The sequence below is a fragment of the Mustela erminea genome, chromosome 5 (genome assembly GCF_009829155.1).
Source record: "Mustela erminea isolate mMusErm1 chromosome 5, mMusErm1.Pri, whole genome shotgun sequence".
Classification (NCBI taxonomy): Eukaryota; Metazoa; Chordata; class Mammalia; order Carnivora; family Mustelidae; genus Mustela; species Mustela erminea.
The window spans coordinates 40,822,918-40,845,793 of NC_045618.1; the positions used below are offsets into that span (position 1 = coordinate 40,822,918).

Below are 22,876 nucleotides of genomic sequence, written 5' to 3' on the forward strand. Positions count from 1 at the left end.
GAAATATCAATTCAAATAGGAAATAATGTTCTGTGTGTGTTAGCCATAGAAATGGAAACATATGCTAAAATTTCAAAGAAATGGAAAGAATGTTCTGGGGGGAAAAGCTATTTACAATGGTATATTAACAATTGGATTCCAGGACCATAATTGCTTTTGTGAGTCTGAAAGTTATACCTCACTTAGAAATCAATAGTGTTTTCAATTCACTTCAACTTACTCTAACAAATATAAAAACGTTTCTGTTGTATTTTTCGGCAGATTTCCCATAGAGTAAGGAGAGTCTATCTTTTCTACTGCTCGAAGATTCATCAGTCTACTCCCATCTCCCCCTTCCTAGTCTCAATCTGTAATGGGTCTTTTTTTTTTTTAAGATTTATTTATTTATTTGAGAAAAAGAGAGTGCACATGTGTGTAAGCACGAGCCAGGGGAGGGGCAGAGGGAGAGAAACTCAAGTAGACTCTGTGTTGAACGCGGAGCCCCATGCGGTGCTGGATCCTAGGACCCTGAGATCATAACCTGAACTGAAACCAAGAGTCAGAGGCCCTGACTGAGTGACCCAGGCGCCCCTCTCTAACAGTTCTTACCGCACGAACTACTGTTCCCTGGTAACTGATCAAGTTAATGTCATTGAAACGTTGCTTTACCGATTTCAGATTTGTTTGCACTTTACAAAAGAGAAACACTTAAAACAGAAATGGGAAGTGCTTTTGTTTACCCTACATGTACTGTCACCCCTCCAGGGGCCAAGCTCTGGGCTGGAGGGGAAAAGGGAGGGGGCTCCGGCCCCGAAGGAGCTCACTGCCTGCTGGGGAAGGGGAGAGCACACAGGCTGCGGGGAAACCGTGTAGATGGGGCTACGGTTTCATAGACACCCGGGGGCAGGCAGGCACCCCTGACTGGAATGCATGTTAAGAAAAGATTCTTAAAGGAAGTCACAAGTATTTCAAGTCTCAACAAGACGAGTCACTTTAGCCAGTGTGGGGGGGGGGGGCATCTGCCGTCGGACCCACGGGCGAAGGGAGAAGCGTGAGTCCCAGCTGGAGACAAAACCCCACTGGGTGCAACTGAAGGGAACCACCACAGGTGAAAGGGACTTGAGTGGGAGCTGGAGGGAGAAGGCGAGGGACTGCGAGGGGATGAAAGGTCCATGTCGGTGCCTTGGTTATCGGTTTTGAGGAAGGACCGAGGGCTCTGGTCAGCAGCAGTCAGTATTTCTTATTTTATACAGACCAGACTCTGGTCCTTTCTGCATCATATTCATGAATTTTGCCTTTACCTCTCTTCTAAAGACCAATGGATCTATTACTGACTGAGTATTTTTCTCTAAACTGACTTAAATTCATTTTTTAATGGAACATATATATGACCGCTATAAATAGAAAACCATGACGGCGTACCCCAAAATGGCAACCTTAAAAATAAATACCACAAAAATAAAATAGTTATTTGTGAAAATAATTCAAATTTCTACCAACACAGAATAAACTGCGACATATCCAAAAGTAGACTTCTAGGAGCGGGGAATAAAAAAGAATCATAGCTTCGCTCTCCCAGGAAATTTCAGGAACTTTAATGTTGTGTGGGGAAAAAAAAAGGCAAGCTGCAGAGGAATACATGGAACTCACATAGTAGGATTCCATTTACCTCATGTTCAACAGCCCAAAAAGACAATCAAGAGGTTGGTTACAGAAGCAAATGTAACACCATCAAGAAAAGGGAAGGTGAGGGACACCTGGGTGGCTCAGTTGGTTGAGCGGCTGCCTTCAGCTCGGGTCATGGTCCCAGCATCCCGGGATCGAGTCCCACATCGGGCTCCTTGCTCAGCGGGGAGCCTGCTTCTCCCTCTGCCTCTGCCTGCCTCTCTGTCTGCCTGTGCTCACTCGCTCTCTCTCCCTCTGTCTCTGCAAATAAATAAATAAAATCTTAAAAAAAAAGAGGGAAGGTGATATTTAAAAATCAGGACAGTGGTTATTTCCCTGTGAATTGTGATGCGAAAGGAGCCAGGATGGACCAGAGAGAAGGAGGGTCAGCTCAGAGGATATTCTTTTTCTTTCTTTCTCTCTGACAGAAGCAGGAGCACTGAAATAAAACTAAACATGTGGGGCGCCTGGGTGGCTCAGTTGTTAAGCATCTGCCTTTGTCATGATTCCGAGGTCCTGGGATCAAGCCCCGCATCGGGTTCCCTGCTCAGCTGGGAGAGCCTGCTTCTCTCTCTCTCCCACTCCCCCTGCTTTTGTTCCCTCTCTCGCTGTGTCTCTCTGTTAAATACATAAATAAAAATCTTTAGAAGAATAAAAATTTAAAAAAAAAAAAAAGCATGGGATCGTCCTCTGCGTGTACTGTAATGTCACATACACCCTGCATAGCTGGGAAATACTGCAGTCATCAATGGGAAGCAGGTGTGGAGCATGGAGGCCAAGCTGGAAGGACACGGCCAGGTTAAAAGGGTGTGGAGGGGGACGCCTGGGTGGCTCAGTTGGTTAGGCAGCTGCCTTTGGCTCAGGTCATGATTCCAGCGTCTTGGGATCGAGTCCCACATCAGGCTCCTTGCTTGGCGGGGAAGCCTGCTTCTCCCTCTGCCTCTGCCTGTCATTCCGCCTGCCTGTGCTCACTCTTTTGCTCTCTTGCTCTCTCTCACAAATAAATAAATAAAATACTATTTTAAAAAAAAAAAAAAAAAGAAGGATGTGGAGGATCCAGGGGAGGGGGAGGAAGGCCTCCATGAGGGCAGTGCTGGTGGCAAAAATGTAAGAGGGTAAAGTCCTGCCCTATTTGGAAGCAAAATTGGTAGAACTTAGCCAGAGATGGGTTTTGACAGAAGATGGGTAAAGAGGAATCAAGAACAACATCTTGGTTCGGGGCCTCAGGAGCTGGCGGACACTGTATCGCTAAGATCAGTGATTATATAACCCCCAGGTAGGGTTGGGGTTATTTCATGTGGTTGGAGGAACCCAGAGACTAAGGCTACAGAGCACTGAAGGGCATCTGAGGGGCCACCCAGAGGTGGGGGCCAGTGGGCATGGTGGGCTGGGCCTCAGAGCCACAGGGAGGTTGAGGGGAGCATGGAGGTAATGAATGGAAGAGATGGCTGGCAATGGGGGACTGAGTCGATTGAGCACATAGATTTGACTGAGCAATAGGGAAATTGAAAATAATGTGAAACAACACTCTCCTTGTCAGAGAAAGTATTAACAAATCTGAAAAGAAGAAAGAACCCTGAGGGGTTGGATTGGTATTAAAGACATCCATTTTGACTATTAGAAAGAAAGGTGACACAGAAAGTCATAAAGTGTGTGTAAGTGTGTGTGTGTGTGTGTGTGTGTGTAGTGTATGTATAGTGTGTATAGTGTATATGTACAGATTATAAATAAACAGAAGAGACCAAACCTTCTCGGAGAAATAGCCAATTCCAAGGCTGGACCAAGGGAAAATGCAAGCTGAGCCTAGAACACGTAGTAGTGTCCAAAAATAGAGACGTACACTGTCTGATGTGGACATGTCCAGCTCACGAGAGCCAGCTTGAAAGGGCTCCCGCTGATGGAGATCATGAAAGTACTGGATTATGGGCACTGAGTACAGTCTGAGCATACTACCATAATATAAGATCAATCAAGAACATGGGAGAAGGGAATACTCTTTCTTATCGTAGAGTGCCAACTAATGAACACAGAAGAAATGATGGAAACAGAGCACCACCATTTGGCGACCGTCATTTAGGTGACAGGTCTGGGCTGCAGTCCTCAGTGGATGCTACAGTGGACGACGGTTTAATGAGGGACAGGATTCTGCCATAATCTCAAAACAGACCCACAAAACGCTAACTTATCCTAAAAGAAAATATGGAGAACTTAATCAGAGGAAACATAGCAGACACATACGGGTCCAACCAATTGCTCAGGAGCACAGTGTTGTTTCTAAGGAAGTCCTGCTCAGCAGGAATGACCTGAGTCTGGCCAGAAGGAATCACAAGACAGACCCATGCTGAGGTCAGCCCACTGAATGTAATGCCTGAACTCTTTAAAACTGTAAAGAGCAGGAAATACACATATTGGGTAAACCTTGCAATGTGTCCCCTGAGTGCAATCTGGGGAGCTATTCCAAAATGACAGAGTCTGAAGAGACATGTATTCCTGGAAAGAATCCTGCAGCAGAATGGAAAGAGATATTTGGGAGAGAACTGGCAAAAAAATGGAAATGGGGTCTATGGGTTAGGTGGGGTTGGACCATGATCAGTGTCCTGGTCTGGAGTACTATAACCGGTTAGGTAGGAAAACATCTGGTTTTCAGGAAATACACACCGGAGAGTTTAGGGGTCATGAGTTATCACATCTGCAGCTTGATCTTAAAAGGTTCAGAAAAATATTAACATCACCAGTAATATCAATAACTGTGTCTGTGCGCATATGCTTGAAAGAAGGGGTGGGAGAGAGCGTAAATGTGGCCCAATGTTACCAGTTGGGAAGACCAGGTGAAGAAGACAATTGCTTGAACTATTCTGCCCATTTTTCTGTACAACTGGAATTATTTCAAAATAAATTATTTTAAAGAGTTTAGAGGAATCTGAGGACGCGAAGGAAGAAGTAGATGGAGTATCTGGTCACCTGTGTACACGTGAATGTATGTATTTTCCCCTTTGTAAGTTGTCTGGATCAGTGGCTAATAGGTATGGTCAGCAGGTAGTTGAAAATGGGAGCCTGATGCACAGGGAAAGGTTCTGGATGAGAATACCAGGATGGGAGCGAGAGGAAGTGGGACTACCAAAGAGAAGCATGCCTGAGTGCTGACTGCACTGGGACCTTGGGGACTGTAGTGGCCACTGGTGGTTCCCACTCCTCAAGCTCTTTTCCCCACCTTCCCCTTCCCTGGCAATTTCCTGACTTGGTTCAGGGATCCTGTCTGGTACACCAGGAATAGAGAGGCTGGTCCCATGCTCAGAGGAGCCCATCTGCACCTGACCTGCACTCCCAGCAGCTCAAGAGTCCATGTGAACAAAGTTGTCACATTAGAATTAAGGTAGGACTCATGGGAGAGGCTACTCTCCCCTCTAGGATGTAAGGAAGGACGTTACTCTGATTGCCCCGGTAGCCACTTGCAACCACCCAGGGGAACCAGAACAAATCTTAGGATGTCTGGATGGTGACGCAGAGAGGTGGAAAGAAACCAAGTCCCTGATCATCAATGGACCACCGAGCCACTAGCCCTGAGGTCCCCACGATCACTCCATGTTTTGTTACGTGGGATAATAAATTGCCTTAATTTACAACTGACAGAATGGGAGAAGATATTTGCAAACGACATATCGGATTAACGGCTAGTATCCAAAATCTATAAAGAGCTTAGCAAACTCAACACCCAAAGAACAAATAATCCAATCAAGAAATGGGCAGAGGACGTGAACAGACATTTCTGCAAAGAAGACATCCAAATGGCCAACTGACACATGAAAAAGTGCTCCACATCACTCGGCATCAAGGAAATACAAATCAAAACCACAATGAGATACCACCTCCCACCAGTCAGAATGGCTAAAATTAACAAGTCAGGAAATGACAGATGTTGGCGAGGATGCGGAGAAAGGGGAACCCTTCTACACTGTTGGTGGGAATGCAAGCTGGTGCAACCACTCTGGAAAACAACATGGAGGTTCCTGAAAAAGTTGAAAATAGAGCTACCCTATGACCCAGCAATCGCACTACTGGGTATTTACCCTAAAGATACAAACGCAGTGATCTGAAGGGGCACATGCACCCAAATGTTTATAGAAGCAATGTCCACAGTAGCCAAACTATGGAAAGAACCTAGATATCCATCAACAGATGAATGGATAAAGAAGATGTGGTATATATATACAATGGAATACTATGCAGCCATCAAAAGAAATGAAATCTTGCCATTTGCAACGACATGGATGGAACTAGAGGGTATCATGCTTAGCGAAACAAGCCAATCGGAGAAAGACAACTATCATATGATCTCCCTGTTACGAGGAAGTGGAGATGCAACGTGGGGGGTTTGGGGGGGGTAGGAAAAGAATAAATGAAACAAGATGGGATCAGGAGGGAGACAAACCATAAGAGAGTCTTAATCTCACAAAACAAACTGAGGGTTGCTGGGGGGAGGGGGATATGGAGAGGGTGGTGGGGTTATGGACATTGGGGAGGGTATGTGCTTTGGTGAGTGCTGTGAAGTGTGTAAACCTGGCGATTCACAGACCTGTACCCCTGGAGCTAATAATACATTACATGTTAATTCAAAAAATTTTAAAAAAATAAATTGCTTTAATTTCTCAGCCAGGTTGAATTAGATTTTTTGTTGCTGGCAGCTCCAAGCATGTCAAAAGCAATGGGGACCACTGACATTTCGGGAGCGCTGAGAAAGAAGCTCCCCAAGGAGAACAAGCTGGAAAGGTGGTAGAGGCATGAGGGAAAGGAAAAGGATGAACATAGTGTTCTGGGAACTGAAGGAGCTGGAGGCCGACTGTGTCAACATGGCAGGGGACTGAGAAGACAATAAAGTTCTGAAATCTTCCTGCTGGGACGGATTCTCTCAAACCCTACTTTTGGATATTAGGACATACTAGTATTCAACTTGACTCTTAGTTCAAAAGGTATAACCTAAGCGTAAAAAATACAGTGGAAAAATACGGTTTCCTGATTCCAGAGTTCAAAAGATGAACATATGTGTGTCTGAGAAATAGTCCAGAAGACGAGAAGTAACATCAATTCCAAAGATTTGAAAGGAGTCAACTAGTAGATGGAATCACTGCAGCACTGCACAGGGAGTAAGCAGCTAAGGCACGTCAGGGACTGTTGCATAGGCTTCGCATCCATCAATCATCTGACCTGAATGAGACCTGTGGGGTAGGCGCTCTCTTCCCCATTCTTTGATAAGAAACACTACACAGTTCGCTCAGGGACACACAGCCAGGGAGCGGCATTGCTAGGAAAGGAGTCTGGCTCTACCACTTCTGATCAAGGCATATATTTAAAATCCTCATACGGGTTAGCTGGTCAGTTAAAATCAACAGTGTTTTGCAAAGTCACTCCATGAATACCACAGTTCATAGCATCATCAAACTTTTCACTACACCCGAGTCTTTACAGATAGACACCTCCCTAATTAGGGCTTCTGCCAAAAACACTGATTATCTCACAGACTGTGCAAAGTGACAAATAATAGCCTGCATCCCTGTGATCACATGTGATCAAGACGGAGAAACACACCAGAGAAGGTTCGGGACAGCCTCCTCCAAAGATTGAATTCACACATTCCCTTCCTGGCAGCCCTCCTGGATCTGGGCAAGAACCAGGTCTGAGGGGAAGCAGCTCTGTGCCCACCTGGGGGATTCCAGGGGAACAGAGAAAGGGGTGATCAGTCACAGCCCGTCCCGACACTGAAAAATAAATCCTAAAGTTCGTGCCATAGCGAAGGGTGTAATCACAGACCTGCCAAAGCCACCGAGTGAATGATAAAAATTCACTCTTGAACGTAACAAGGGAAGTGTGAACAAGACAGAGAGCTCTTGTTTCCTCCCAATCAGTGTTGTCAAGCAGACACAAAGTTCGTCTACAGTCTGCCAAGAAAGCCGGCTCATGGCAGCTCTCTTCTCCACCCAGGCTGACGCACTAGGAAAAGCCTCGAATGTTTAGTCTGAAGACCAAGTTGGAGCCCCAGCTCAGCTACTTACTTACTAGCTTTGAAATTCTTTTCAGTGTTATTAGCAGATATTTTACAGCACTCCTTCACCGTTCAGAAACATCCCTGGGGATGCCTATGTGGCTCACTCAGTTAAGTGTCTGCCTCCGGCTCAGGTCATGATCCTGGGGTCCTGGGATCGAGCCCCGAGTCAGGATCCCTGCTCAGCCGTGGAGTCGGCTTCTCCCTCTCCCTGCCCCGTTCCACTCGTGCGCTCTCTCTCTTATAAATAAAAATAAAATCTTTTAAGAAAACCTGTATTTAGGGGCGCCTGGGTGGCTCAGTGGGTTAAGCCTCTGCCTTCGGCTCCGGTCATGGTCTCAGGGTCCTGGGATCGAGCCCCGCATGGGGCTCTCTGCTCAGCGGGAAGCCTGCCTCCCACCACCCCTCTCTGCCTGCCTCTCTGCCTACTTGTGCTCTCTCTCTGTCAAATAAATAAATAAAATCTTAAAAAAAAAAAAAAAGAAAAAGAAAACCTGTATTTATGTGTAATTCTTCTTTTGGCTTTCCCTCTATTCTTTTAAGGCATTAATCCTCGTTTTGTAGCTGAAATGAATGAAGCTTGCTGAAGTCATAGACCTCACACAGAACAGAACTGAGTCCACCCTGTGACTCAGCCCCCGCGGTCTTTCTTTCTACTACACCACGTGACCGTGGGTGCTAACAGATGATCACCCAGCTAACCTGACACCTGTTGGCTCAGCGCATCAGGGAGACGTGCAAAGAGTATAATAACGGAGTTGGGCAGCCCCGGCTCAGAGTGCGGCTTTGCCGCATCGCAAATGTGAGATGTTTAACATGGTTCCTTTGCCGCTGAGACTCCATTTCTTGACGTGCAAAGCTGGGACGTGGGGTGAGAAGTGGGGCAGGAACACCTCGTCTGCCTGGTTGTCAATGATACAACTGAAAAATGTAGAGACTTAAAGCAAGGACTCCAAAAGGGGCTATAATTATGATTTGGGATAATATTATTAATTAGCAAGTGAGTCAGGCTTCCTGAATAACATTCTTTGGTGGTAAAGGAATTTCTACCATCACACCAGCTGGAAGGTAAGAGTTGCAGCAAGCTTGGGGGACAGGGCAGATTTGAGGTCATGCTCTTCAAAGCTCTCAGCCAGAGGGCAGTTCTCACGCAGACCCCAGCCCTGGGTGTGTGCTGACAGGGTCTCCCAAAGCCTGGCCAGAGGGACAGGGAGCCTCAAAGGCCAAGGCTGCTGGGATAAACAAGTCGGGTGGACCAAAGAAACAGAAGCTCCAATGCTAATAATAAAAGGTTCCTGAAATACATCAAAGACAGGAAGGTAGCTTGAGAATCCATGAGACACTTGATGGTGCAGACACACAGAACGGAGACGGGACACAAGCCAAATATTAGGGGGGCTCTGATTTTTTGTTTTTTAATCTTTTTGTCTTTTTTTTTTTTTTAAGATTTTATTTATTTATTTGACAGAGAGAAATCACAAGTAGACGGAGAGGCAGGCAGAGAGAGAGAGAGGGAAGCAGGCTCCCTGCTGAGCAGAGAGCCCGATGCGGGACTCAATCCCAGGACCCTGAGATCATGACCTGAGCCGAAGGCAGCGGCTTAACCCACTGAGCCACCCAGGCGCCCCAATCTTTTTGTCTTTAACCTTTACTACTCCAGAGCTTAGGGATTCCAAATCCAAAATGTCTTTTGAAGCAGATAATTCAGAAATCTTAGACCCAATTGTGACAGCTATCTCCTCTTCCTCAATGAAGGTTTTCATATTCAGTCACCCAGTGCCAGGGACATATCTTCAAACTATCTCTCAGTCTTTATTTATTCCTAAAACAATATTTACTTGGCACGGATTCAGGATGCCACCTTTCAAGACTTTACAAACTGGTGTTGGACACATTAAGGACAGAATGCCCTCGTCTTTGGAAAACAAATGCAGCAGAATATTTCAAAGCAAAAAATAAAATTAGGAACTGCCCCCAATGCAATGCTTTCAAATTGACAACGCGGTTTTAAAACAAGCCAAGATGGCAATCGCTGACGCGGGCCGAAAGGGATAGGAATTCATTTTTTTGTTGTTGTTAAGATTTTATTTATTTTTTGACTGGCAGAGATCACAAGGAGGCAGAGAGGCAGGCAGAGAGGGGGAAGCAGGCTCCCTGCTGAGCAGAGAGCACGACACGGGGCTCGATCCCAGGACTCTGGCCAAGGCAGAGGCCCCAACCCACTGAGCCACCCAGCGCCCCAGGAATTCATTTTTGATAGCAGCAATACAACTGCCACATACATGTTCTTCACAGCCCCTTAGGTCCCCACAGAGGTCACCTGGCAAGGGCCCCAGAAACACTGCCGAGCTCTTGTCTGGAAATATAGATGGTAAAGAATACACAAAAACCTGCTGGTTCTCCCTCCCCTTTTACCACACGATTTACCTCTTACCACATAACTATTTTATTTTTTAAAAAGATTTTCTTTATTTATTTGAGAGGCAGAGAGAGAGAGACAGAAAGAGAAAGAGAGAGAGCATGCATGAGCAGGGGGAGGGAGAAGCAGACTCCCCACTGAAAAGGAGTCCAACTCGGAACTAGATCCCAGGACGCTGGGATCAAGACCTGAGCCCAAGGCAGATGCTTAACCAACTGAGCCACCCAGTTCCCCTGACACAATTATTTTATTAAACAGATTGGCAATGATGTCTCTGGGAGATTCAAAGGCATCACATATGTAGTTCTATAACACAAACCCAAATTCTGCATTTTGTAGCGCAGAAGACAGATGAGCTAAGTGGACATGGGTTGCCATATAATGGACTCATAGTGTTTACTTGTGTCTTCAGGGCTCATCATCGTCAATGACACTGACAGAGCTTGAGTGGTTGTGTTTACCTGCTGGCACTGTCCAGAGTCCCCATGCCGGTGCCCATCCTGATGTCACACATCCTGATGTCACACATCAGTTTCTTCTTCACCTTTCCAGCTCAGGTCAGGGCCTCATAACCTCCCCAGCTACCTGCATGCCCTCAAGATCTCACCTCTTTTCTACACATAGACTTCCTTTTGTCAACCAGCCTTTTGTGCACTGTATCCCTGCACAGTCTTACCCCAGATCACCCAGCCTGTCATTCCAGGAGGGACCTGTCACCCAATCACACTTACCTCCTGGCAGGGCTACCCAAATACTACGTGGCTACGATGCAGAAACAGAAGTAGAACTGGCCCACAAGTAATTTATGAAGACAACGTGTCAATAGAAACCTTTAACAACCACATTGATACCCTCCTCACTTTCTCCCCATCACACAGTGTGGGTTCCAGAGGCTCTCAAGCCATTCAGGTTTTCTTCCTCCTACACATCTGGTGGGGAGGGCTCAAATCAAGTCCCAGCATCTCCATGACACCTTTGCTGACTGTTCTAGTCCAAAGTGATCTCCCCCTCACGTAAACACAAATAGCACTTAGAGCTTCTTTCAAGCGTTTCGGTTTCAAAAGCATCATGAAATAAACATTTATTGTGTGTACCGGAGAAACCCAGAAGCCTAACACCAGTTTCTAGTCATCAAGGATTGAAAAGCTACTTAAAATAAGCACATGCAAATTAAATAATCATGATACTAAGTAGGTGAAAATGAGAGCTATATGAGGCACTACTGAAATTCCGGAAATGGAGAGATTACTGGCTTGAGGTTGGTGAGAAAGGCCGGGGGAGGTGAGGAGGGGCCGGGAGAACTACCCAGGCAAGGACTTGGAGGCAGAAGTGAACCTGACCCATTGGAGGGCAAAAAAACAAAAAAACCCAAACAAACAAACAAAAAAACCCCAGCAATTTGGTTAGAATAGTAGAAAATAAAGTGGGAGATGTCCCAAGTTAGGGACTTTGGTCTCACTAGAGCTACGGACTTTGGACCCTACTAGGCAGTGGAGAGCCACTGAGATATTTTGGCAGAAGTGAATGGTTTAAATGACAACATTAAAGGACAACAGTTTGAAACCATTCATCTAGCAACCATGGTGGGAAAAGAGAGAGTTGGTAAAGGAGTATGTTCGGGGGTAGGATAAGAACCATCACGAATTTGTGAAATTTGAGATGCTGCATGTCACAGACACGGGATTATTACACTGAAACTTGTGCTTCAGGCAGGAGCTGCTAAACTTTTCCCCATAAAGGCCCAGGTACGGTCTCCGTCACCACCCAGCTGTGACAGTGTAGCACAGAGGCAAAGATAATATGGACACAGATGGCTAACACTTGGTTCCAGAGAGACTTTATTCACAAATACATGAGATAGGCCATAGTTTTTGAACCTGCAGGTTAGGAGAAAGGCCTACACTGGGGATCCAGGCTCGTTCATTCCCCATAACTGGAGTTCTTTCTCATGCCTTCAAGTGTTAACACCCACTTGATAAAGTGACCCCAATTTTTTTTTTAAAGATTCCATTTATTTATTTGACAGAGAGAGATCACAAGTAGACAGAGAGGCAGGCAGAGAGAGAGAGAGAGGGAAGCAGGCTCCCTGCTGAGCAGAGAGCCCGATGCGGGACTCGATGCCAGGACCCCGAGATCATGACCTGAGCCGAAGGCAGCGGCTCAACCCACCGAGCCACCCAGGCGCCCGAAGTGACCCCAATTTTTAAGTTGCGAAGAACTCAGATAATTTAAATATGCCTCCTTATAAATTTGTCAAAGGAACATATGCATTGAAACCCTTCAAGGTAGCTTCTTAAATAGATATTAACCAAATCAAGAGATTTCCTAAATTCTGAAAAGGTAAACAAAATGAGTATATATTAAATGTTTATTTAATAATTATTAGAATTCTATTATTTCCTATAGTTCAACTTTATAATACATTGTTATTTTACTTTTACGTGCCAAGTATGCATAATTTTTGATAGCACATGAGGGTATCTTTGATAAATGCACACATTTAAAACTAAGTGGCTTGCAAGGGACACGGTATGGGGTGAGAAGGGGCTTATCTCAGAAACTGACCTGCTGGTTTCCTCCACTGATGAAGGCTTCTTTAACAGAATGCACCAAATGCAAGGATCCCTAACGGTAATTCCCTCACACCTATCCAGGACTAACAAGGAAATCAAGATAAAGAAATGGCCCAGGGAAAAATGAAACTAGATGGGATGGGGAGAGAGACCATGAGAGACTCTCAATCTCAGGAAACAAACTGAGGGTTGCTGGAGGGGAGGGGAGTGGGAAGGATGGGGTGTCTGGGTGATGGGACACTGGGGAGGGTATGTGCTATGGGGAGTGCTGTGAATTGTGTAAGACTGATGAATCACAGACCTGTAGCCCTGAAACAAATAATATGTTAGATGTTAATTGAAAAAAAGAAAAAGAAAAAAAGGAGAAATGGCCCAGGTATGGACAAAAAACAAAAAACAAAAAACAAAAAAACCCCATCTAGTACATAACATGCGTTTTCACTTCTCAGGAAGAAACTGAGATTCACATATTCATAAGGTCATGTTTGTTCAGGAATTCCATGTGCCTGCCTTCTACTGGTGACAAAGCACAACCATCCGCCTCCTGGGTTACGGAAGGTATCATGGCCAACAACCTATTAAGGATTAGGTTCAAGCAAGCATCTGTGATTCGGGCAGAGAAGACCTTCACCACAGGAGCTCAAGTCCTGGATAACTAACCTTTCCTCACAGTGTATGGTAGCTTTATCACCTCCAGGGAAATGTGGGATGTCTGAGACACAGAGAGGGGTCACTGACAATAGGGTGCAGAGAAAGTGCAGGGGGTTTAAGGTCAGACAGGGTCAAGTTCAAACAGAGACTCTGCCATTTACTAGTTGGACGATCTTAGTTCTCAAGCCTCCTTCCTGCATGAAAACTTGAGAAATAATAATGTCAAGACATTATCTCAGAAACTGACCTGCTGGTTTCCTCCACTGATGAAGGCTTCTTTAACAGAATGCACCAAATGCAAGGATCTAGTAAATGGTAGAGTCCAGAGAGGAGGACGAGACCACCTGGGCAGAGAGTGCCCAGCAGAGGCGAGGCTGGGACTGGGGCGGGGCGGTGGGTTTGCACATTGCACGTTTGCACGTTGCCCATGCTAGGGGTGCTTCAACACAAGATGCAACTAGGAATTAGGATTCCAGCTGCCTTCATCCTGGTTCTCAACTAGAAAAATTGGGGAGCCTGAAAAAAGATACTGAGGCTTGGGGCCTACCACCAGAAATCAGCTGAAACGGATGTGGGGCCTCCATGTCTTTAGAGCCACTGAAATAATAAGGCAATTCAGGCATTGGAAATCTTTAGACCTGGAAAGTTAAACTAGAGAAGGCAAGGGACGGTGGATGAAAGTAACATGTAGGGCAGCCATTCTCCTGACCTATCTGCCCGTGGGCTGTTGGAGAAGACTCGGGGAACACCTAAGGCGAATCCCAGGTGTTTATTCATGACTAGGAGTTGACCTGATGGATGGCACAGGCTGGCAGGAGAGTGCGGGTTACTAAAAGGGGGTTGACCTACACGGGAGTCAGGGTTGGAAAATCAACAGCAGAAATGCTGGGTGTTCCCCAGGCAAACAGACCACGGAGGAGGGAGACCCTATTTCACGGTCTCCAGATAGAGGCAGGGGCCATGATCTGATGGCAGGAGCCAATGTGATCATCCCCCTGCCCTGAATTCCACCCTAAAATGGGAATCTGGCTCCCCTCGTGGACTCTGTTCCAGGGAAATAATGAACTGAGCTGTCCAGGGCAGAATCCTCCTTATAAAATTATGCTTGGAAGTCTAGTTCACTCTCGTTCATGCTGTGCTTGGCCACAGCCTCTCCGAGGCTGTCCCAGTGCAACTATTTTGACAAGTCAAGTCTATAAATGTTTGCAAAACTCAGGACCAAAGCTTGGATGGAGGCCTGAACTTGAGAAAGCACCTGTCTTCTTCCTTGAGTTCTTTCTTTTTTAATACGATGTTTTTTAAAAACGATTTTATTTATTTATTTGACAGAGAGAGATCACAAGTAGGCAGAGAGGCAGGCAGAGAGAGAGAGGAGGAAGCAGGCTCCCTGCTGAGCAGAGAGCCCGACGCGGGGCTTGATCCCAGGACCCTGGGATCATGACCTGAGCCGAAGGCAGAGGCTTTAACCCACTGAGTCACCCAGATGCCCCAAGTTCTTTCTTCTTAAAGTCAATCTGCTATGCTGATTTCTAGTCCTGGAATAGTCAGCTGCCAATCCATCCTGTCACCATATCCACCTCTTAGGAAAACATGAGCAGTCCTGGGAGGAAACTGATAATACCGCCTTTATGTGCTGCCATCCTTCCCTCTAAAGAGTGTCATACCTGGGAACTTGGGAGGGGAAGGTCTAAAAGAACATGGCAGAGATAAGGCCATCATTACCTTTTTATTTTCTAATGAGATGATTCTAAAAACTCCCAGTCTTACCAGCCATGGCAGAAGTCCTTAATATAAGAGCGGGCTTCCCTTCCAGCCCCCAGGACAATGGGTTTGTTTTCTGTTCCCAAATGCATTTGGGCAAGCAGCATTCCACTCAGTCCCCAACTCTCCCAGCGCCAGTGGTTGCGATGGCTTGCAAACTTGGGCGTGTCTACGGAAAACAGCATTTCCCTGTTCTCTCTTCCCTCCAGCATTACTTGGAAGAAAAAGTTCCAAAACCGGGAGAGACGTCAGAGGTCATCTGGTCAATCAGTTCACCCATAGAAGAAGAAACTGAGGCCCAGACAAGTGTTAGGTTTGCTGCCCAGGATCCCTGAGCTGGGCAGAAGGAACCACAGCATCTCAGAGACAGCAAAATGACTTTCTCAAAGCAGAAAAACCACAGCTCTTGGACAGTAAGGAATTAACACAAAGAGAGGTCTGGCTTTTGCCTTCTGCCTCAGGAGGAATCTCTAGGGGCCTGGAATGTCCTGCGGGATTCGAGTGCCTGTTTGCCTGGGGGCTTTCGGGAACAGTGATTAATGTAAGGGTTTTGGGAAGCATCATATAAGTACTGACCCCTGGAGGAACTAGAGACCATAGGCATTAGCCTGAAATCACGGGGGCTGCGGGGATGGGGGTGTGGGCGGGGCAGTACAGGAGTGAGTCCAGATTAAAACTGCACAACTGCACAACAAAGGTTCGGGTAAACTTCCCTGGGTGGCAAGGCTACGTGGCCAACTCACACATCATAACTGGAAGGAGGTAACACCATCCATGACTCCAGGGGGAGAGGATGACCAGAAGCTTCCCATTTGGACCCCTCCCAGACCTTCTTTGGTCCAGTTCCGATGCATATCCTTTTGCCATAATAAAACTGTAACCACAAGTACAGCACTTTTTTAAGCTCGGTGAGCCAATCTGGTAAATTATTGAACCCAAGGTGGTGGTGGGAACCCCTGAACTTGGATCCAGCTAGTCAGAAGTGAGGGTGCCCTGGGGACCCCCAAACTTGCAGCCGGTGTCTGAAGGGCAAGCGGCCTTCTGCAGGACTGTGCCTTAACCTGTGAAGCGTGGCCGAAGTCTGAGTAGTTAGTTCAGGAGAGAAAGCAGAAATTTGTTCTACCTTCTCTTGAATTAATAGCACAGCCACCACCCCAGAAACCTTTGGAGCAAGTCTTCAAGTCTTTGCCACCTGAACAGCGGCAGGATTCTAGAAAAGGCACGCATCCCGCTTCTGTGCCCGCACACCGGCAGTGACGGGGAGGGGGATTTTGAGTGGGCGATGTTTGGGCTGGGTCCCTGAAGCAGCTTCCAGACTCGTGAAGCTCAGGCAACAAGACCATTCCCTTCTTTCTCATCTCATTAGAGTCCCAGAAGGAAGGACAAAGAGCACCCTATACTCTCTCCTTCAGCTCCGTTCAAGAAAACGCCTCCCACCTAAGCCAGTGGTCAGTGACCTCCACCCGGGGTTACACAGAAGCATTTCCTCCTAAGCAATAACTTATCAGCACCTAAGAATCCCTTCCAAAGGGGCTTGACCTGCATCTAATTAAGTACATAGATCTAACTTCCAATTTACAGAAAAGCCAGTCAAAGGAATTAGTGTAACGAGACCATTAGGGAGCAATTAGACAAATCTAGAAGATGTGTCTACACGGAATCGGGATCTTTCTCTTCACCAAGTCAACATCATGAAAATACAACGGTGGAAGTAGGGAAACTATAGTAGAATTTAAAAAAAAAAGAAAGAAAGAAAGAAAGAAAGAAAGATTCACGACCATTGAGGGGGAAAAGGTGAGGGGCGCCTGGGTGGCTCAGGCGGTTGAGCAACTCTTGGTTTCAGCTCACTCACAATCTCAGGGTCATGGGATCGAGCCCGACATCAGGCTCCGCACTCATGGGGAGTCTGCTGGAGACTGATTCTCTGACTCCCCACCCTCGCGTGCACTCACGCTCTTGCGCTCTCGCTCTCTCTCAAATAAATTAATTAATTAAAAAAAAAGATTCCTGACCACATGCAACCAGTGTTCCTTGATTTACGTAAGCTGGCAGGTAAGGACATGTTTGTAACAATTAGAGAAATTTGAATGTGGACTGCTTATTTTTAGATGATATTAAATTATGACGAATTATTTAGTTGCGATAATGGTCCTGGTGCTAAGAAAGAAAAAAAAATTTTTAAGATTTTATTTATTTATTTAAGAGAGAGGGAAAGAGAGGGATAGAGAAACTGACCTGGACTCCACCCTCAGCTTGGAGCCCACCTCAGGGGTCGATCCCTGATCGCAAGATGAAGACCTGAGCTTAAACCAAGAGTCAGAGCACTTAACCGACTGAGCCACCCAGGCACCCCAGAAAGGAAATGTTTTTATTTTCCAGAGATACGTATGGAAGTATTTAGAGGCAAAATGTCACAAAGTCTATATTTACCTTGAAATACCCGAAATCTGTATTTACCTTGAAAGGCTTCAGTGTTCTTGATTTATAGCTCTGACTTTGGAATCATGTAAATGTTTTATATAATTATAAAACAAAATTAAAATTAAAAATTGTAAATCCCTACAATCCAAAATAAAATAAATGAACCTAATTGTTAGGTTGGGTTGGCACATATGACACAGAAAAGGATTATTTTAAGTGACTTTTAAGACCCAATATTTTATTTTATTTTATTACTTTTTAAGATTTTATTTATTTGACAGACAGAGATCATAAGTAGGCAGAGAGGCAGGCAGAGAGAGAGAGGAAGGGAAGCAGGCTTCCCACTGAGCAGAGTGCCCGATGTGGGGCTCAATCCCAGGACCCTGGGATCATGACCTGAGCCGAAGGCAGAGGCTTTAACCCACTGAGCTACCCAGGCACCCCAAGATCCAATATTTTAACTGTACATTCTATGGACAAAAGAATAACAAATTTTAAAGTGAACTCAGTAGCACTATTAATAATAGTGCTAGTTATTTTAAAGCATTAACAAAACTTATTTGCTTTATCTATTATATATGTTTATTCATTTATATTTATACTTTTTGCACACACAGTTTAAAGCAATTAACTGTGATAATGTCATCAGGAACCAAGATTTTCAGCATAAGAAAAATGGGGGACAGGACACCTAGGTGGCTCAGTTGGTTAAGTGTCTGACTCTTGGTTTCAGCTCAGGTCAGGATCTCATGGGTGGTGGGACTGAGCCCAGAGCTGAGTTCTACACTCAGTGAGGAGTCTGCTTGAGATTCTATCCCTCTGCTCCTCCCCCTACTTGTATGCATGTGGTCTCTAAAATAAATAGATAGATCTTAAAAAAAAAAAAAGAAAGAAAAATGGGGTGCAAATATAGATATCAAAGAAGCAAACACCCTATAATCTTTTTTTTTAACTAGAGCTTGACTTTATTTATTCATTTATTTTCAGTGTTCTGAGATTTGTTGTTTATACACCACACCCAGTGCTCCATACACTATGTGCCCTCCTTAATACCCACCACCAGGCTCACCTAACCCCCCCACCCCCTACCCCTCCCTATAATCTTAAAAATGAACTGGAAATTACCGTATGTACTCATGTTTTTCTAAAAAAAGTTCACTTTTTTTTGCCTTTTAGCACTCTTAGTGACTAGACGGGTGGTCTCTAAGGCCCATTTCCCAGTAAAATGAACTTTTTGGTGACATGGCTGACTCCAGGGCTCAGCAGAAAATGCACAAGAGAGCCTGTACCTTTTATTCATCTTTTTTTTTTTTTTTTTTAAAGCAATCTCTACCCCCAACATGGGGCTAGAACTCAAACCCCGAGATCAAGAGCCACATGCTCTACCCACTGAGCCAGCCAGGCGCCCTAAGAGCCTGATATCTTTTTTTTTTTTTTTTTTTAAAGATTTTATTTATTTATTTGACAGAGAAAGATCACAAGTAGGCAGAGAGGCAGGCAGAAAGGCAGGGGGCCAGGGGGAAGCAGGCCCTCTGCCAAGCAGAGAGCCCGATGCGGGGCTCGATCCCAGGACCCTGGGATCATGACCTGAGCCGAAGGCAGAGCCTTTAACCCACTGAACCACCCAGGCACCCCAGAGCCTGACATCTTAACTAAGGAAACCATCAAAGTCTATTGGGGTCACGTCAAAGGGACGTAGGAGCCAATACAAACGGCTCTCAATGGCCGAAGACAGGACCATTTGAGCCCCAAAGAAAAATCATCACGTAAGTAAACAGGTAACAGATTTAAAACCCATTTGTTTGGAAAGACGCTGGAAAAAAAAACAAAAAACAAAAACAGTTTACTCTGGGAGGTTGCTAAGGGCATCAATTCATGGCTTCAAAAGTTGGTAAGTAAAGACAACAAATCAAGCCTTATATCTAGTTTTCCCCACATAAATTATATTTTAAGTAACCCAATAAAAAGAATTCCAAGTAATAAATGTAGAAGGAATGACAGAATTAGAAAACAAATGTTTTTCAGTCACTAACTAAACCATGACGTGAAATGAGAATTTATATTGGATGGACCCACTGGTTGTCTGAACAGCACACCAAAAGGCCAACAGGCCCTAAGTGCACAGCATCACAGACGAAACATTTTTGCCAAAATAGTAAATCTAAACCTGATCAAACTTTTAGATCTAATGACAAATTCACAGGAAATCCAGGGGACAGTGCAATGTATAACCAGCTAATCCCAGACTGTGGAAAATTCTGCAGGACAAATAACTTTTTCTTTAACAAACAAGAGCCAAGTAAGCAAAAACAATCAGAGAAAATAGTTAATGATTAGGAGACCAGAGACACAAATGTCTAAGAGCTCTGTGTGAGCCTTTGTGGGAGCTGAGTGAAAACAAGACACGGAATTCGGATATGGGTAGCACTAGATAACTTTAAAAGGATTATTCATTTGTCAGGTATGGTAAGAACGATCATTGAGAGGCACATCCTAATCAGTGACAAAGTGAAATGATTCTCGACCTGGGATTTGCTTTAAATAACCAAGTAGGGGCAGGACAGAAGGACCAGAGCATTGGCCAAGAGAGTAAGATCTGCACAAGCTTAGAAACAGGTCCACAGGAGCGTATTATAATATATATTATATACATATATTATATATAATTATAATTCTCTTTCTCATCTTTGTTTGTAAATATCCAGAGCTTAAAATTCTTCAAAAGCGCTTCAGTTAAAAAAAGGGAAGAACTAAAAAGAGGAATGCAAATATGACAGAATGTTAGTAGCCATCGAGTTCTAAGTGATGGGAATATGGATGCTTCTGTTTTCCATATGTTTGAAAATGTTCATAATAGTAAACAAAATCGTGAAAGCACTTAAACCCAGCAAAGACTCAGAGTTGGCTCAGGTTGGAAGGATTCTGAGACGTGGCCGCAGACACCTAAGCCTGGTGTTTGACAGGGATGCCCTCAGTAGATTAAAAGCAAACGACAAAGGATACTGAAAAAGTTTGAACTTGAACTACTAAATTATTAAAAAAAGGAAAAAGAGGGACATAGGGAAAAGGATTCCTGCTGACAAAATAGAGAAGCACACTTAGTGTACTCCTGACATAAAAGATCTCCAGTTCAGAGTGAAGCCAGTGGTCAAGTGGGAGGGAAGATATTTCACGACGCTAGTTCAGGCAGGCTAGCACTATGTGTCCTGGAGCCTTAATGCCCCCCACAACAGAAGTATAAACCACAACCCCAGGAAAGCAAAATCTTTTACGATTTGGGGTTATAAAATAAACCAAGACAAAGCAGACGTCCTGCTTGTTTCTTGGGTACGTCAATCAGCTTCTGACCCCAGCCCCTATAGAAAAAAACAGCATTCCTTGACCGCGAACGTGAAATCCGCCAGGGTCTCACGCCTTATACTCTGAAGAAGGCTCTTTCCCATACCTGATGATGACACACTGGTTCTCTCTGTCAATGATCATGTTTCTGAACATATTATCTGCCAGAGCATAGATATGTGGTGGGTTTTCATACTGTGCCTAGAGAAGCAAAAAAACAAAAGCAAAACCATGGTCAGAGAGAGCGACGTGTCACATTTCTTTTCTTGGTCTTAGCAATGCATTTGCCCCTGTACAGTTCCAATCTGAAGGCTTGTATAACACAGGAATTCATAAGCTTGCCTAGGTCCTCAGGAGTTACACCTGAGAAATAAGACGGGACCAGAAAGGACTTCTCCGTCAGCAAAGGTGTGATTCAGCCCTCAGAGGGGAAGATGTCTTCAGGTAACTCTAGCACCACACCCTTCCTCCCAACACGCCTCGGCCGAGCACATTCCATTCCTAAACGTTTCTGAAGACATCCAGGCAAAAGGTCTTATGAGAGGCCTACTAAAAATTTGGATCTGACTTTTACTGGAATTCTCAAGTCCTACGTAACTTTTTTCTAAGAGTTAAGTCGGAGATGCTGGAAGCCCAGAAGAAATGAAGTGACACCACCTATGAATGAGGAGGAAAACCCAAACATTTTCCCTAAGAAGAGGGCAAGAGGGGTAGTAGTTCTTTAAAGGGATAAACTGATTTGACCAGTCTGTTTCACCTCATTGGGGAAGAAAAAAAAAAAAAAATCCTACCACACCAAGATCTCCTCCTGAGGCTTTAGACCCATGGGCTGGCGTGGCTATGAGCTATGCCTGAATACCAATTCACCAGTAAATTCACTGTGTCAGGACGATTTCGCCCCCCACTTTCCTCAGCTTCTTGGGATTTAACATCACTACCTCAAAAATCACTAAAAAGAAAAACAGTTCATGTGCTATGAATCGGAAGAAAGAAGTTGCCTTACATTTAAGACTAACTCACATCAGAGATGGAAGAGCATGGCAGACACAGTGAGAAGACATTTGGGCTCTGTCACCCTAAACTGGTCCCAGCTCTCAAGTAGGGATAATATTGTCGTACACTCAACAGAGCTGCGTACTGAACTTCTCTGAGCCTTACTCTCCTCATCTGTGAAATGGGGCTGGACGGTAACCCACAGCCAGCACCCAGGGCTGTTTAATGACTGTGGTGGTGGAACACGGTACCTAGCGTTCAGTAAACACCGATTTTACAACTCTTACCATTAGCAGCTCAGAATAAATATATCTTTTAAAATTCTGGGGCATTTCTTTAAAGAGAACTTTTTAAGAGATAAAGGATCCAAAAGGGACTCGTGGAACAACAGTTTTCAGAGGACGGGAGAGAAACAGCACAGCACTCCCAGCCACCCCGCCTTGGCCTTGGCCGTCACTGAGAACGCCGAGCCAGCTCCGAGCCTGCTGCTCCAGAGGGCCCGCTGCTCAGGGCGCCAGGGCCGGGCCCAGCCTCTGCTGACAGTGTGTCCCTTGTGCCGGGCTCCCATAAAGACAGCATTATCAAAGGTCTTTCGCGTGGCAGCCTCCTTGGGCTCCGGCTACCAGCACCATTCATCTGGCAACAATGGGCTGGGCTCTTGCTCCGGGTAAATTGCCTTCCACTTCAACTGATGAATTTGTGTGGGCTCTCCTTTGTTTGTTTTCCAGGGGTCAGGATTAATGAACGCTCTCGTGCTTCTGCCGCAGAGAGAAGGGGAAAGAGGCAGGGAAGGGGTGGCCTGGGGATGTCGGGAAATACAGTCATCAGATTTACAGTTTCTGTTTTATCAGACAACTGAAATGGCTACGGAGCTGGATCTGAATAGGTACCACATTAATAAAGTCACAAAAAGATTCATTTTTCAGGTTCTGTGCAGAGCCATAGCTAACTAAGGTTCTGGTTTGGAGGGAACGGTTCTCATCGCCCTATTTATTCTTTTACCTGCTAACTGATTTTTCAGTCCTTAGTATTCTGTGG

At 45.2% G+C, this 22,876-nt stretch overlaps 1 protein-coding gene across 1 annotated transcript in view; it reads right to left on the bottom strand.

The window, feature by feature from the left end:
- The window catches only part of MYO1E (myosin IE), a 195,758-nt gene that overhangs the window by 82,494 nt on the left and 90,388 nt on the right, over positions 1–22,876 (bottom strand). The window contains exon 5 of the mRNA XM_032342703.1: positions 20,952–21,046. Coding sequence (XP_032198594.1) covers positions 20,952–21,046 — 95 coding nt within the window. The remainder of the gene's footprint in view (positions 1–20,951; positions 21,047–22,876) is intronic.